General features: G+C 49.1%; 2 protein-coding genes across 2 annotated transcripts in view; both read right to left on the bottom strand.

Moving 5' to 3' along the window:
• Positions 1-6: 6 nt before the first annotated feature.
• On the bottom strand, positions 7-8,874 carry GPX2 (glutathione peroxidase 2 (gastrointestinal)). The gene is given in 2 exon segments (XM_010846762.1): positions 7-5,846; positions 8,410-8,874. Coding segments are annotated over 2 exon segments (573 nt in total). The 5' UTR covers positions 8,632-8,874; the 3' UTR covers positions 7-5,495.
• A 2,882-nt stretch (positions 8,875-11,756) lies between these two features.
• RAB15 (RAB15, member RAS oncogene family) overlaps positions 11,757-16,756 on the bottom strand; it is a 20,968-nt gene continuing 15,968 nt past the window's right edge. The window contains exons 4-7 of the mRNA XM_010846761.1: positions 16,619-16,696; positions 15,830-15,919; positions 14,544-14,609; positions 11,757-14,384 (exon numbers count right to left, since the gene is read on the bottom strand). Of these exons, the coding sequence (XP_010845063.1) occupies positions 14,226-14,384; positions 14,544-14,609; positions 15,830-15,919; positions 16,619-16,696 (393 nt within the window). The 3' untranslated portion in view covers positions 11,757-14,225. The remainder of the gene's footprint in view (positions 14,385-14,543; positions 14,610-15,829; positions 15,920-16,618; positions 16,697-16,756) is intronic.

Genomic DNA, 16,756 nt, shown 5'->3' with positions numbered 1-16,756 from the left:
GGAAACTAAGACCCCACAAGCTGTGTAGTGCAGGCCCCACTGCCCCCACAACAGAAATAATTTAGGAGATTGCTGAGCTCTTCTGCTAAAGTTCCCAGTGCGTATCAGTGCAGCCAGGATGAGGCATCTTTGTTAGCTGTAAGTGGCTGAAAAAGAACTAGGATGGAAAGCACAACTAGTGCCCACATCTCGGTTCCAACAACAGGAATCTAGGACTCCCTGGAGAAGTGACTGAGTCTAGGACTGGGGCAGTAAATGTACAAGGTAAGCTTGGAGTATCTTGAGCCATAAAAAAAGGAAGTGCTTGAAGGGAAATCACAGTGACTGGGAGTATGTCAAAGGGACGGAAGAACCCCCCAAAGAACCTCCCAGTGACCAAGGCTGGAACAATCTGAGCAACAAAATAAAGTAGTATGGGATTATAACCCAAACTATAAAATAAATATTCATGAGTCCCTATGTGAATGACTGAATAAATACATATATTGGAGAGAATAGTTAAGTCTCTCACATAGGAAAATTTCAAATAATGTATGTAGATACTCCTAACTCCTTAACTATGGGTTTACATGACTTCCTTCCAAAGAGTAGAGTATGGAAAGGGGGAAAAGTAATTTTAACTTTTATTTCAATGAGAGATCTGACAGACATTAGCCTGGTGATCAAGATTAACATCACTGATGATAAGCCATGTTGATAGCATTACTCTTGATATGTGATAAGAATGACATGTTACCTTTGGGGTCTTCCTCCCCCAAACCCAAAACTTCAGTCTAATCATGAGAAAAACTTCAGATAAATCCCAGTTGAGAGAGAAATCCCAATTGAGGAAAATACCTGACCAGTACTCCTCAAAACTGTCAAGGTCGTCAAAGAAAGGAAATCTGAGGAGCTCTCATAGCCATAAAGAGCCTAAAGACACATGACTATTAAATGTAATCTGGTATCCTGAATGAGATCCTGCACCAGAAAAAGGACATTTGGTAAAACTAAGGAAATCTGAATAAAGAACAGACTTTAGTTAATAAAGTAGAATGGTTTCAGTTGCTCTAAAGAGATCTTACCTTGCATAGTTGAAAGAACACTGGCTTGGGTGTTGTAAAACCTGGCATTTAGGCCTCTGCCATTTGGTAGCAGTATAACCATTAAGCAAAGTGTCATGCTAGACTTTATTGTCTCTATAGAATCGCTGTAGTATAAATTGATATTATACTTCATGGTATTGTTAGAAGATTCAAAAATCATGTAAATGTAAAATGCTTTGGAAGGCATATAAAGTACTAGATAGGATGAGATTGTTTTAGTTAGTTCTCATTCTGAAATCAAAACTTAAGCGTCAGGCATTAAAGCAGAATTGTTTCTTGTTCGTATCTCAGACCCTCTGAACGGAGTGAGCCAAGTTGTTGATATCAGGGGAAAGCTTTGTTATGTAACAGGAATAATGATAATAGCTGAGGTTTACTGAATACTTACTACGTGCCAAGGCCATTTTAAGCACTTGTTTCGTCCTCATTAACCATTCCATGAGGGTAGGTACTATTGTTACCCCAGTTTTAGAGCCAGATAAACTGAGGCAAAAAGAAGTTAAGCAACTGAGTCCAGGTCACGTAGTACAGTGATGCTCTCACAGTCATAGTGTTCAGTACACATGAAGTGTGAGAGTCTGGCAAGGTTAGGAAGAGGTCGAGAATATCAGTGACAGCACTCTGAGGAATCTGGGCATGTCAGACTAAGATTTATTATTCAGAAAAGTAACGCAGCTGTTCTTAGGGATCAGTTGTTTTATTCCTGGAAAATGTTTTCCACTTTCTGCAAATCTATATCTGACCTGCTGAGGAAATCATTTGGTGAATTGAATCCAGAAAGCAGAGAAAATGTTTCATTACTTTAAATAGCAGCACTAAGCCCATTATAGTTTCTGAATTGTCCCTTCTTGGAGTTTGCTATTACTTCCAACTTAAGTCTTTTGGAGTTCAAGAGTATGAATTTATATGCCCTTCCCGATATCCTCATGTCTATAATTATCTGTTTTTGGACAATATATTACAAAAAATTTAAACGTAAGATCCTACTTATATATTTCATTATTATTAAACCAGCATTGTACTGTGTTTGGCGATCTTCCTTATATATCTTATAGCATTTTTTGGTGGATCTAATAGAACAAAGACCTCTTAAATGCAGTTCTACTTCTGTATTTCTCTGTTTAAGTAAAGGGGAACCAGGCAAAAGCATTTGTCTTCTTTACTTCCTTCTCTGAGATGTAAGAAGAAGAAAGGACCTTCGTGGGAGTGTCGTGGGAAACATGAACTTGTGCTGGCATCTCATTCTTTCTCTCCCTGCTTCATGATGTACAGGCTGGGGTCGACCTAGTCTGGCTCCTGAAACTCAAAGCTCAGCATGTTTGCTATAGTTTTAGTTTGCTCTATCTTACTCAAATGGTCTTGAGTTCTCCAAATGCTAATTAATTGACATGTGATATAGTCTAGACAGAGCCAGATATGGTTTGTTAGCTTGTAAGTCATCACTAAGAAGTATACATTCACTGTCGTTTATTTCAATGTAACAAGAATCGTTTTCAGTTTCATTCTTTTTTGTAAGCAAAGCTAAGTTAAACTTGACAGAATTTGAGGCTGTCAGTTTTAAAATGTATGTTTCTTGACTATAGTACAAGTCTCTATTGTGAGATATGCTGTGGTTGGGTAGAAGGAAAATCAAGAGACCTGGGTTTGAAACTTGCTCTGCCACCTGCTCATTGTGGGACGTTGGGCAAGTCATTCTCTCTGTACCTTGCCTTCTTCAGTGGAAAAGTAGACACAATCATGCCTCCTTCACAGAGTTTTAAAATCATGATATAATGTTAAGTGAAAGCATCATTAGGTCATACAGTCTGTGTACAGGCAGCTGTCAGGGGTCTGCAGGAACTCTGAGATAGAAGAAAGCACGGTTGTGTCATGGTTAATTGTAGAAGCTTTGGAGTCAAACTGAGCTGGGTTTAACTTTCAACCCTGCCCCTCACTAGACCTTTGTCCTTGAAAAGTTTCTTTCTCCATTACCAACTCTTTAAATAGAGATAAATATTCCTTAGGATCAGTATGAGGATTAAATAACCTAGAGTATAGAAAGTACTTAGGGCAGTGTGGGGGTATGGTATATGGTAATTTGGATGATGGTTGTGATGGTGATTATAAGAAATCACTAGATTTGAAATCACCTGTAAACATTTGGCTTGGACTTTCTTAATCTTAAAGTGAGGAGATTTAGTTATGGGAACATAGTCATGGAAATAACCATCAGTTTCAGTCTATGTATATGGGCCCCTAAAATCACTTATTCTAAACTGTATTTTTTTAAGAGCCCTAGAGGAATGATTCTCTCTGTCCCTCCTCTAAAGTAGCATTATTTCAGCACTTCTGGGAAAGCCTATTTATAGGACTTTTGCTTCCTGAGTGCCCCTGGGGAAATTTGATTAAAACATCATGTTGATCTAGAAAAGTGGGTGATTACATTAAGGTTTGCCATGGCTGTTTATGACCATAAACTGATACATCTGAGGATGTAAAGGGGACAAACAAGATGAGGAATAAAGGAAATAATTCCTCATTTCTGAAGCAAACAACATTTCCCTGCCCAAATGAGGAGCCCTCTTCTAGCACCATGGCCCATTCTGACTCTGCAAAATCACTTACAGTGTAATTCACATTCCTTTGGGACTCTCTAAATAATTCTCTAAACTTGAGCCTCCTGGGGAAGACCCAAGACATTGTTCTGGCATATGAGGTCCCCAGTTGCCTATGGCATAGTGTCCGTGCCCAGGAAAGCTGGCTCTGCTGTTGGACATCACAGCAGGCAATGGCACTGTGAAGATGATGAACAAATCATGCCGGCATTCCACAGGAAGTCCCATTCTATTTCTGCAGTTTTTACTCTAGAATCAGTGCTTAATCTTGCCCCCTACGAAAAAAATAGAACCCATACCCTAGCTGTTGGCTCTGACAGTAGAAATCTTAAAAGGCTTGAGTTCTCAAGAGTCAAGTTAAGGGCGACCTTAATTTAGCAGGAGGCCTTCAGAAACATGCCAGGGGATTCCCACTGTACCACTCAGGTTACCGTTTTGAAATAAAGCACCGTCGATGACAGCTTTAGTAGAAGGTCAGACAGTGGGGATCCTTAACCTCTATCCCACATTTACTTTTCAGATGATGTGAGTGCTTGGAAAACAGTTATGGGGAACATCCTAGAAAAAGCATTTTCCCCTCTGCGTGGGGTTCTCAAACTGATGTGTCCAGCTGGGAGAATTGTCCCTGAGAAGTAAAATATTCCATATAGTGATCGAAGAAGGAGAGGCAAAATGAGGTTTCCAGGAAGAGGTTTGTGGGACAGAGTGGGGGGCAGTGACTCTTCTTTTCTAGAGTATGACAGAGCCTGGCCTCGGTGGTGCTTTTGAGAGCACCTGCACTAGGTGAGGAATCGAGGGCACCATCCTTCCAAGCCATTCGGCAGAACTCTGTCCTCACAGAGAACAGCTATCATGTCGGGTTATAAACAGTCTGACTGTCTGAAGGGAGGCTGTCTCCCTTCCCTGCCCTCACAGGAAGGGAAACCAACCATCCACGCCTAAACTTGTCCCTTTTGTGAATGTGGGCGTGTGAGAATGATAGGGGTGGAATGCGAACTTTAAAAAGAAGGGCGAGTCCATCTAACAATGCATCCAAAACAAACATTACTCCACTAAGTGCTCAGGAGATGGGCAAAGAGCTCTTTATGTTCCCTGTAACTGTCCCTGCCACACCCTTTCTGTCAGTAAGTGGACCAAATTCACTGTCTCAAGATGCAGATAATGTTTGGTCAGCCCAGTACCCACAGAGGAACTGACGTCTTCCTAACTGGAATCCTCTGACCACCTTCCCAGTGCTTCTGCCACTTCCCCTTTCTTCTCATTATCACCTTTCCTCAGTCCGGAAGAAGAGCCATAAAGGAATAAGACAGTTCACATTTCCCGAAACCACCTGCCACTGTTGACCTTGACCAGAGCTTGCTTTCCGGACAGGAATTGGGGCGCCCCCTTGATCAGAGGCCCCCTCCTCAGCTTTTGCGTGCTGCCCACCCCCAGTTCTGCCTGCAGCCCTGCCACCCCTCCCCACTTGGTCAAGGAAAAAGACACACAGAGCCTGGCCGTTTCCACACCCACCCTTTATTGGACTCAGCCCACAGGCTGGCTCCAGGCCTTCACTCTTCTCAAACACCGCCCATACAGATTTAGGAAGGTGCCATCATTCTGTGAAGACACAGAGCCCACCCATGTCTTGGAGCCTCAGGTTGAATCACCAACCAGAAGGTTGCGGGTAGGGGAAGGAAACAGGCAGACCAGAAAGGCAAGGCTCTTCAGTGAAGGGGATGTTCTGAAGGGAAAGCCTGGGCCCAGCAGTCTTCTGAGGGCACAGTGAATGCTCAGGAAAGACGCTCAGGGCGGGAGGAGATAGACCTGCTAGTGTCTATATGGCAACTTTGAGGAGGCGCTTGATGTCAGGCTCGATGTTGATGGTTTGGAAGGTGCGGCTGTAGCGGCGGAAGGGCTCCCCTTCCGGCCCAATGAGGAACTTCTCAAAGTTCCAGGACACATCTGAGCGGCGCACGGGGCTCCAAATGATGAACTTGGGATCGGTCATGAGGGAAAACGGGTCGTCATAAGGGTAGGGGAGCTTATCCTTCAGGTAGGCAAAGACAGGATGCTCATTCTGACCATTCACATCACACTTCTGGACAAGGGTGAAGGTGGGCTGGAACCCACCCCCGGGGCGGACGTACTTGAGGCTGTTCAAGATCTCTTCATTCTGACAGTTCTCCTGGGGGAGCAAAGAGACAAAGCTTGGAAAAGGCAAGGGGAAGATGGAGAATCTACACAGCCTTTCACTCTTCTGTACTCCACAGGGTCATTCTTTCTAGGTATCTTCCCCCTTCCTGAAGAAGGCAGTGGCACCCCACTTCAGTACTCTTGCCTGGAAAATCCCATGGGTGGAGGAGCCTGGTAGGCTGCAGTCTATCCCCCTTCCTATTCCGTCTCTTCTTCATTCATTTTGCCCTACTATTGACTCAGAGTTTTCCCTCTCAGAGCTATTGTCCTGATGGTTTGCTGTTGTTTCTGAAAGTTCTCAAAGATCCTAGTTTGGCTGTTCTTGTACTGAAGATTTAGCGCTTTTGAGCTGTTGCTTCTCTCTCGATCTACCCTGAGCAGTTCTTAGGGTATGTCTGAATCTTCAAGGAACCTTCAGCTCAGGGAAGTAGAAAAGGAAAGGGGGCTCAGGTCACACTGCCTAGAACCCTTCTTCCACTTATGTAGCTGCAGGCACACACACACATACACAGAGCCTGCACACACTCACATCTGCATGCACACACACTCACATGCCTGCCACCACCTTCCCTTTCCTTCTGTCCTGATTGTGCCTCTCTTCTAATTACCTGTGAGTGTTGAATATAGCCTCGGCCTCTGCCCTACTCAGCTCCTCAAACTAAAGGTGAAATTGAAGTCTAGAAGAATGGGATTTATAGCTTCTTCCTTTCATCTTGCCTCGTCCTAGATCTGAAGTACAAGTAGGAGAAAACTTTGATGAAGGAGAACCCCATCCAAGGAAGACTAGCTTTCAGGTGCCATATAAAGATAAAATAGATTAGCACCAACAATGAATGTACTGTATATGAAATTACTTCATGGCCACCAGGCATGAATTAAATAGGATAAAGGGTTTAGGCTTCTGGAATCGGCCAGGGGAAGGGGAAGTTACGGAAATAAGTGCAAGAAGGGCAAAAGTTGTGCATGTGTAATTATGGTTCCTTCCTCTTAGACCTCACCCTCAGCTAGAATGCTTTAGCTCTCAACCCATTACCTGTCTTCTCTCCCTGCTGCCAGCCCTGTCTTAACCCTGCTTAGGATTCTCCACCCCTGACAACCCTCAAAGGCCCATGGAAACCCTTATTTTCCACCCCCACCCCCAAGTCTAAGAGTCCGGTATCTCCCTCTGGGAAAAAGTTCCCGCCTCTGACCTACTAGAACCGATTAGTACAGTCAGTTCCAGGCCGTCATGACATCTTGAGCCCAGAGTTGATGGCTATTAAAGTCTTATCTCCTAATGCACATGGCTGGCTGGCTACTGGTACATTATGAATTCCCTCCAGCAACTGGCTGGCCTGAAGTGGTGGCTGGAGGCACCTGTGAGGAGGTTTTGCCTCTTGTATCTCTCTTGTCCTGGCCACGTCTAGAAACGGAGTTGAGACGGGGACGGTACAGTGAGAGCACTCATGGTTTGGGCTCAGGTCTGTCACAACCAGTGACATTTCAGCCTTCCTGCCTGTATCTCTGCCAATCTCTTCCTTGCCTTCAGGCCTCTGTGAATTGAACCAAAGGGATTATAATTGGAGGGTTCACTTAGGGACATTCTGCCTGCTTGTGCTATTAAAATCCTAAGTGAAAATAGAAGAATCCCTAAAAGATAACTTGAGTTGTGTGGGCTAAAGATGTGTAACAACTTGACCCATTAATCAGGGACATTGAGGAGCATATGATACCCAGAGGCAACACACGCACTTTATAAACCCTTTGCCTTCCCCCAAATTCACTGTCCACTTGGCTGCTTTCAAACAAACAAAACCTTTCAATCTAAATAATAAAGTTGCTTGCTTTTTCATATTTATATTTTCCAAGTTACTTTTGTAGCTCTTACACTATCAACCTCACAATAATCCTTCGTGCCCAGCTCTTCTGACCCCATGGACTGTAGCCCACCAGGCTTCTCTGTCCATGGGATTTCCCAGGCAAGAATACTGGAACGAGTTGCCATTTCCTTTTCCAGGGGGTCTTCCCGACCCAGGGATCGAATCCTTGTCTCCTACACTCAGGCAGATTCTTTACTGCCGAGCCACCAGGGAAGCCCTCCTATATGAGACAAGTGGTATTATCCCTAGTTTATGGATGAGGAAACCAAAACAGAAAAATTGAGTGGGCACTGACCCATTAAATAGCAGAATCAAGTCTAGTGAGAACAACGGTCTCCTGAGTCAGTTCAATCCTAATTTGATTCTTTATCTTCTGTTTCCTCCATCATTCATTCAACAAATATTTAATGAATGTCTTCTATACCCTAGGCACCAAGGACACAGTGCAGAGAAAACCAGACCTGGTACCAACCCTCATGGAGTGAGTGTAGTGGGAAGACAAGAAACCATGAAATCCACATCTTTGGTGTGCTGTCACAGACAGACTCATACTGACTTCCCCCGGTACTCACCTGTACCTATAGACCTTGCTTAACAAAACATACCCCATAATTCCAGACACTCCAGCACACAGTCATTCTCCCCCTCTCCTTAGTCCTCTAGAGCTTCAGCAGTCCAAGTCCAGGGACCTCTCACCTGATGTCCAAATTGATTGCAAGGGAAGCCAAGAACCACCAGACGCCTGGGGAAGCGGCATTGCAGCTCGTTGAGTTGGGTGAAGTCCCGGGTGGTTGTGCCTCAAAGCGAGGCCACGTTCTCAATCAGCACTGCCCTGCCTCGGAATGTATTGAAATCTACCTTCTCCCCATCCAGGCTGATAGCACTGAGGTCGTAGAAGGACTTGGCAATGTAAGCCATGATGGACGTGCAGAGTGAGTGGCAGAGCCTTGTGATCCCACTTAAGGGTCGATTAAAGGGGTGGGGAGGAAGGAGGAGCCAGGAAGGATCTCACAATGGGGCTTTGAGCATCCCCAGGATGACTTAGCAAAAATAGTCACCTACCTGTAAGTGCTGTTTGAACAAGAAACTTGCTCCTCCTATTTACAGACTCTGAACAAAGCCACCTCCCTGCCCCACCCGGTTGGCAACCTGGGAAGGGCCAATGTGTTATCTCTGAGTAGACATCAATAATTCACTGCTTGCGGGAAACCAGAGCCCCAGTGGTCGGAGAGGAGGAAAAAAGGGAGGGAGGGAAGCAAGACTGACTCCTGTTTGCCCCAGCAAGTGGTTTTCACTTGGCACAGACGTTTATTGCATGCCTGCTGAGGGCTGAGCTGTGAACTGTGCAGTCGAGAGGCCAGGGTCTGCCGCGGGCTGAACGATAAGGAAGGGAATTGGGTGCATGTCCCCTTGACTCAGACTACCATCGAAATACACGTTACCGTTTCCATTTCTCTCTTTGGCCATTACCTTCTACAAGCATAAAATCAAAGGGACCCTTGGGAGGATGGTGTGTGATTTTCTAAAATAATGGCTTTCGGTGCTTCAGCTTGCACCCAGTCTGAAGAGGTGAGGCTGTGTTTGTCTTGAAAAGTCTTTCAGTGAATGATGGTACTTGTCCCAGAGGGTACATCTACCCTTCTCCTGCTCTGAGCCATCTCCTCTAATACCCCTCACCCTGCTCCCAAAGGGTCAGGAGGATGCAGTCGATTGTGGCTGGGATAACAGAGAGGAGTCACAGAGCAGGTGGGTAAACTCGGGGAGGGGGTTTACCTTTTTTCAGACAAAGGCTCAGGTCCTGAAGACTTTCCAGAGGCAGTTGTGCTGGTCATTCTCCACAGAAGAAAGTGTGCAAGGAGTCGAAGCTGCTGTGGTTCTAGACCCAGCTAAGCCACTCAGTTTTTCAACACATCTGAGGACCTCCTAAGGGCTCTCAGGGGAGCAGAGCCCCGGAAGCCCACAGAAACTATAAAGGCCTAATACTTTATTCTTCCAAACGCCCATGGATGCAACAAATCAGGGGTTTGTTTTGTTTCTTATTTATTTTTTAATGCCTGGATTTTTCCATCAGTAAAGCTGGCAATTAGGCTTTACCTGGTTTGGGGATTTTAGAGTGAAATTTCAATAACAATGCAGTTGTTTACTAGAGAGTGTGTTCACAGGTATGTGTCCCTTGGGAACCATCTCCAAGAACAAGAAGAAACCAGGCTGGGGAGCAGCTGGTCTTGAGAATCTGATTTGCTGGGAGGATGGAGCAACTCTCCAGGCAGTGCCTGGCTTTTCTATGTTTTGTAGCCTATTCATGGCTGTTCTTGGCAACAAGGAAGCCCATATATCTCCACGGGCTGCTCCCCACAAACAAGTCTCCATTACCTAAGTGGGGAGGGAATCCTTTGCCACTAGAAGAGGCAGCAGGAAACACAGAGGGAAGTATGTTCCCTGCTGAGGCTGGATGGAATTCCTGGGAAAAACCAATAAACGTCCCCCTGAAGCCACTGAGTCAGAACTTGGCCCTGACAGTGGGCTAAACTTTAACATGAAATTGCCAGATTCACCTGCATGCCTGGCACTCCCCAAGTACTCTCAGGCTTCCAGACGCCTCTTACTGACTGCCCTTCTGGGACCCTCTCCAGGAAGACCATGCAAATCTTGAGATGAGAGGTAGGGGTGCTCTCTTCCTTAGGTAAATGCCATCCCTTTTCTCCAGGACACTTTGAGTCACCCGGGCTCTCTCTCACCTTACATGATTGAATAAAATTGATGAAGCTCTGCTAAGGTAGCTCTTTGTTTCCAACTTTCCCTCAAACTGTCCCATTTTTCAGAAGCTTGTAATTTTGGACGTGCACTAACGCAGCTTTCTACAAGGACAGTTGTTCTGGAAACGGCACTGGCTTAATAGGCAGAAAGCCTCTGTCAGCGGCTCCCAACTCTGGCTGCAAATGAGAATTGCAAGTAGAGATTTTTCTCAATAGAAATCCCAAGCTTCCCCTCCAGAGATTTCAGTTCCGGCTGGTCCTTTTCAGCTTGACTACCATTGTTCCTTGGGGCCCTTAAGCACCCGTTCCCTTTTCCCTTGAACCTGGATAATCACCTTCCTTATCTCACAGAGAAGTGATTGTTCCAATAGATGGGATAAAGGTTTATGAGTTATCTGCAAGTTGGAAAATACAGATTTATGATTTTAGGTTGCTATTGGCCCTGCCTTGTTTTACTCCTTCCTTCTTATTTTAGCTTTACCTCCAAACATTCTCTGCCTCTTCCATCAACTCCAGACCCCAGAGTATAGTATTCAACAGCCCCCAGACCCCTAGACTCGAGACTGTCTCGTTCTCTGGGGGTATCCAAGCATAGTAAAGAAGTGAAGTGAAAGTCGCTCAGTCATGTCTGACTCTTTGCGACCCCATGGACTATACAGCCCAGAATACTGGAGTGGTAGCCTTTCCCTTCTCCAGGAGATTTTCCCAACCCAGGGATTGGACCCAGGTCTCTTGTATTGCAGGTGGATTCTTTACCAGTTGAGCCACAAGGGAAGCCCAAGAATACTGGAGTGGGTAGCCTGTTGCTTCTCCCAGGGCATCTTCCCCACCCAGGAATTGAACCAGGGTCTCCTGCATTGCAGGCGGATTCTTTACCAACTGAGCTATCAGGGAAGCCCATCCAAGCATAGGGCTAAGATGAACTTCTGAAAGATTACTTAATCCTGCCTCATGCCTTTAGGAAGACAGACCTGTTCCATTCCAAGAGATGAGAACCTTCTTAGCTCTTAGATATTCAGCATTCCCCCCACTCCCCACCCCACCTATGACAACTCAATCTTATTTCTGCAGTGTGTGTCCACAGCAGAGCAATGGCTGCTCTGCTTGGGCTCCCCTGCAGGTGGCATTAGGAGAGGCACCAAATGGAAGACGTTTGCTGCCTACAATGTCCTTCTACTGCTGTTGCTTTAGGGTTCTGGAGCCTCTTCTACCGGCACTGCCCCTTCCCCTGAACCACCAGGGTCCCATGGAGACCCACTCTCGGGGATTCACACAGGCAGTCACAACTGTGATTGGAAATATTCTTTATTTTGTAAACATCTGTGTTTAAAATAGATGAACCCTGCTCACAATTTCTCTACTGGACCCGAGACACAGCACACAAAAGTTCACCCGTCACAGGAAGAAGGTGGGGCTCACGAGCAGGTGCCAGGGGTGGCGCTGAGTCTCAAGACGGCAGATGCAGATGTGGTCAGGAGTCCACAGGCAGGCGCGCCTGCTCAACAGTCTAAGGCCGGGGCCCAGGCCGCCTCCTGGATCAGAGTTCAGGGATGAGAGGCCGACTCTGGTACCTGGTGAGCCTAGCTGCACCCTAAAATCCCAGCGCCCCTCCTGCCCCATACCTCTCCCCAGCAGTGGCCCCGCGGATGCGGCTTCTCAGGCCATAGAGTCTCAACCCCAAGGTTTCCCTTCCAGAACCCCTAGGGCACAGTAAAAATACAGTCCCTTTCCTGAGGGGGCTAGGAGAGGAAGGCAATGGTGCTCGGCCAGACCTTCAGGGAAGTGGCGACACTGATCCACAGACCAGAGCCAATGGCCAGCATAAACTCCCCCTCCCTCAATTCCCTGGTGGAGGGCACACCAAGGGCTGACACTGCTGACCCCCCACCCCAGAGTTGGTGCTGGCTATGTCTAGACGTTCGAGGAGACAAGTCCTCAAGGACGTTCTCAGCTGTGGTCGCGACTTCATCCTAGAGTCAGCTCTTTACGCTTCTCATCAGCCGACAATTACTCTGGCTTTCTTTTTCCTTCCATATAACCTGTCCCACGTCCCTACATCCTGAGCTGCCCTCTCCTGATGTGGTATTAAGAGTCAGGAGGGAAGGTTTGGCGATTTCATCCCTCACCATTTTTTCCAGAGGAGTCAGTGGGGCTCTTAATCCTTCACACATGTGTCCTGGACTTTGGTTCTTATTAACAACTGGTGAATGTGCAACTCCTAGTTCTTTGTTTTTGCTCCAGCACCAGCCATGCCTCACAGCTTATGACCGATCCTCCCCCCGAAGCTTCTCCCATCTTGGGAAGGAGGGGAAGAACCCTCCTAGGGCTGCTAACTGACATGTTTTCCCCCTCAAAGGGCCTCCTGCAAACTACTCTGTACTGTATGGAGTTAAAGAAACTTCTTCCTGAAACAAAGGGCCCTGGAGGAGGGAATCGGCTTCCCCCTACCTGTTGCCACAGGGCAGTTGGCACACCCATGAGCCTCTGACTCAGGAGCTCGAGGAACAAGATGAGCACTTGGTCCTGAAGGCTGAAGGGACAGCACCACGCATTCCCACCCAGGGCTCGCCTGCCTCCTGCCCATGTGATCCCGCCCTCCTCCCACAGACTCTGGGTCTTGGGAGAACCTTAAGAGCCGAAGGCTGGGCTCAATGAAAGACCACCAGCCTGGTTCTGTCCCCTGTCACCTGCCAGGGGGTGTTGGGGAAATGCCCTTCTTACATAAGAAATGGAAGATGGGGCCCCGGAATCCCTGCTGTTGCCCAATTCCCCTCTGGTTTGCAAACTGCTGTCCCAGCTCTTAACTTGCAGGAGCTGGCCCTTCTCTTCCAAACACTCCCCTTCCTGCAGCGTGTGGCTGGCTCTGGGGTAGGGGGGGCTCTCCTCACCCCTGCAGTGCCCACAGGCCTTGATCCACATCTTGAAATTCAGGAGCCCAGGGGGTATGGGAGGTAGAGAATGGAGGTGACTTTTTATCCCTGCCACCCCTCATCATTTTTTTTCTTTCTTCTCTGAAGCACCTGTCTCCAAACTCAGGTCCCCCAGGACCTCGCCCAGGAGGCAGGTGGGCGGGCAGCCAAGCACGGGGTAAACTGGGGTGGGAGGGAGGAGAGTCCCAGATGTGGGGACCACCAGTTAGGGCTTTCCTTCCTCCCCTGCGTTCTTCTCTGCCTGGTCACCCGGGAGGCAGGCCCGTGGCACAAGAAGGGGCAGGTGGTGGTGGGGGGAGATGGAAGCAGCTCCGGGGGCTGCAGGTGAGGCTTCTCCCGGGAGCTGAGCAGGGGGAGTGCAGCCCTGGGCCTGAGTGAGGAGGAAGGGGAAGGCGCTGCCCCAGCAGTGACACGCGGGCGCAGGGAGGTGAGGGCTTCCGTACGAGTACAGCCGAGCAGAAGGGACAGACAGAAAAGTGGGAAGAAGCGAGAAACAGCAGAGAGGAGACCAGACGCACCGAGAGACAAGGAGCCTACAGTGGCCTTGACTCCAGACTTGGGCATCGCCTGGGAGCTCCAGGCAGTGAAGACGTGCTCGTCACACATCGGGGGGCTCGCAGCAGGCCTGTGGCTGGGGACACAGGCTGGTGGGGCCCCCCCAGGTGGAGGCTGCTCCCCGGGGCCAGGCAGGGGAGGAGGAGCAGCGGCCAACATGCCGCAGGGTCACCCGAAGGAGAGGGGCAGCGGGGCGAGGCCCAGGCTCCCTGTGCCCGCAGACCTCCTGCGGGGAGAGCGGGGCTGTGCGGGGGTGCTCCACGCAGGATGCTCAGCACCAGCAGGTTTTTGAAGAGTTTGCCGGGCCCTCGGGTTTGCCTTCATCCTCCTCCAGCTCTGCCAAGGCCAACTTGTGGTTAGCACGTGTCCTCAGACCTTCCAGCTCCTTCCTGTGGGCTTGCAGCACCAGCTCCGTCAGGCGCGTGAAGGACTGGGAAAGCAAGGGGCACAGTTGGCCGGGCGTCTCCCTCTCTTCCCCGGTGCCCCTGTGGCCGCCCCCCCGCCCCACCCCCTGCCCAAGCGGGGCTCATCTGCTCTTGGCCCCTCGGCTGGCTCGCCACTCCACTGGACTCAGCCCTGGAGTGCTCACCTCTTTAATGTTGAGGTTGGTGCAGGCACTTGTTTCGTAGAAGTCCATGCCGTACTCCCTAGCCAGCTGCAAGAGAAGGACATTCCTGAAAGGGAGTCAGCAAGGGAAGGGAGGTGTCCCACGGCACCTGGCACATCCTTCTGCCACTGCACTCAGGGCCCCTGCTGTGTCGTGACCATTTCTCAGGAGATAAGTAGATCACTTCTCGGATGAGTCTGGGAGCTCCGAAGACACAGGCCAGCAGAGATGGGGAGCAGGTGCTCCACCCATGCACCCCCACCCCACCCAGCTACACACAGGCACACGTACACACCCAGCATGCACACATCATGTATCAGGAGACAGAGAGGCCCAAAAAGTTGTGGCGAATCAATGAAAAACATGGGCTTGGCGGTCAAACAGATGCAGACTTGAATACCAGTGCTGTCACTTAAGAGCTGGTTGACAACGTACTGATTCCCTTTAAGCCTCCCAGCTTTGTCATCTGCTCAAAGGGGATGACTGTGTCTATCAACCAAGGCTGTGGAAGGATTAAATGCATCTATCTCTAAGCACTTGCTTAGCACAGGGCCACACATACAGTACTCAACAAATACAAATATTCTAGTAGGAGCTAGCTTCTACTTTCAAACTTTTCAATGACCATGTATTCTTTTTTATTAATATCCTAAACAACAATTTTATTTCAAGGGCTAATGGATGCTATTGATTGAAAAGGGACAGGAAAGCTCCTGAGACCCCTCAGAGTAAGTGGGTGACTCTGGCCTCAGCGGCATCCATCGTTCCTCCTGTTCTCTGGGAGCGGGGTCCCCCTGTTTATGCAGACGTTCCCTCAGCACCATCCTCCCGCCCTCTCTGCCGCCATGGCTTCTCTGACTGTGGACCCTTCATTCCCACATTTTTCCTTCCAACCTCTGTCCAGGTGTCAGGAGGACAGGGAGTGGGGATGGGTAGGGGTGGGATGAGGTGATGGTGGGACCAAGCTGCTCCTGAAGCTGCTAGAGAAGCAGCAACCTGAAGTCCTTCTTCTTCGTTAATAGGATAGGCTCTCAGGCAGAGGTAATCCCACTCTGGGGGCCTTGGAGCTGAGACAGGGCTTTGTTTCAGGATAGACCCCAAGTCACTGTCCTCAAGGATGGCAACTCACCAAATGCCTTAGGCCGCTGTGGGAGGCGGGAGGGAGGGGTCCGTGACAGTGACAGAACCCTGGGCCCTCCTTCTTAGGACTGGCCCTGGAAGCCCGTGGAAAACCCAGGGATGGATTCGGCCAGCTCACTCCCACTTACCTGCTGCCCTTGTTCTCTTCCCACCTGCCGTTTCTGCTCTTCATCGGCCTTATTCCCTATAAGTATCTTCTGGACACCTTCTGGTGCGTACTAGGGCCAGAGGAAGGCAGAACCACCAGTGAGTGCGGCTTTCCGCATCCCACCCCATCTCCCCACCATACAGCCTCCATGGGTGTGCAAGCCAGCACCAAAGTTCAGAGCCCCAGGGACAGAGGGGCCAATGGGGTGCGAGTGCCAGGCTCCTCCAAGTACCGCGGCTGACCCCAGGGGTCCTAGAGGGATGTCATGGGGACCGTTGAGGATAGAAGATGCTGGTGCTCCCTTGGGTTGGACAGCTAGAAAGGATCCTGGACTTAAGTCCAACCTCTCACTCTACAGATGAGGACCTGGGGACTCAGAGTTCCAGGGGCGTGCCCAAGGCTCCAGAGCTGTGGTGGCAGAGCCAAGACTGGAACCCCAATCTCCCAATTCCACCTGGTCCTGAGATTTTGGGTAGGAAGCTATGCACAGGGGAGGCTCTGTACTAACTCGTTTCTGGGGAAGACACAGCCATGGAGGCCTGGCAGGGTACAGAGCATGAGGGCATGGCTGCTGGGAGTTCACCCCCATGTCTTACCCACGGGGGCTGCAGCCAGGGCTGCAGAGGAAGGAGAGAGTTCCTGGTAGTGTCTGCTTGCCAACTCTGACCACCTTAGCCCTTCCCGTGTGGGCCTCGCCATGCTCTCCCCTCCCAGGACCCTTCCCAGCCCTCGCCACCCTCCCCCACCACAGTGAGGCCGTGTGACCTACCTCATCCACATCACTGACCCACTTCATGATGTGCTGGTAAGAGCGCTCGCTGCTAATGTCGTAGACTAAAAATATTCCCTGAGAGAGAGGAGGGAGAGATGGGGGAGGCAGACGCACAGTGGATGGGGGGAGGCAGTC

Source organism: Bison bison, unplaced genomic scaffold (genome assembly GCF_000754665.1).
Source record: "Bison bison bison isolate TAMUID 2011002044 unplaced genomic scaffold, Bison_UMD1.0 scf7180017864239, whole genome shotgun sequence".
Taxonomy (NCBI): domain Eukaryota; kingdom Metazoa; phylum Chordata; class Mammalia; order Artiodactyla; family Bovidae; genus Bison; species Bison bison.
The sequence above is the reverse complement of the archived record's forward strand: the minus strand, read 5'-3'. Positions and strand labels throughout refer to the sequence as shown.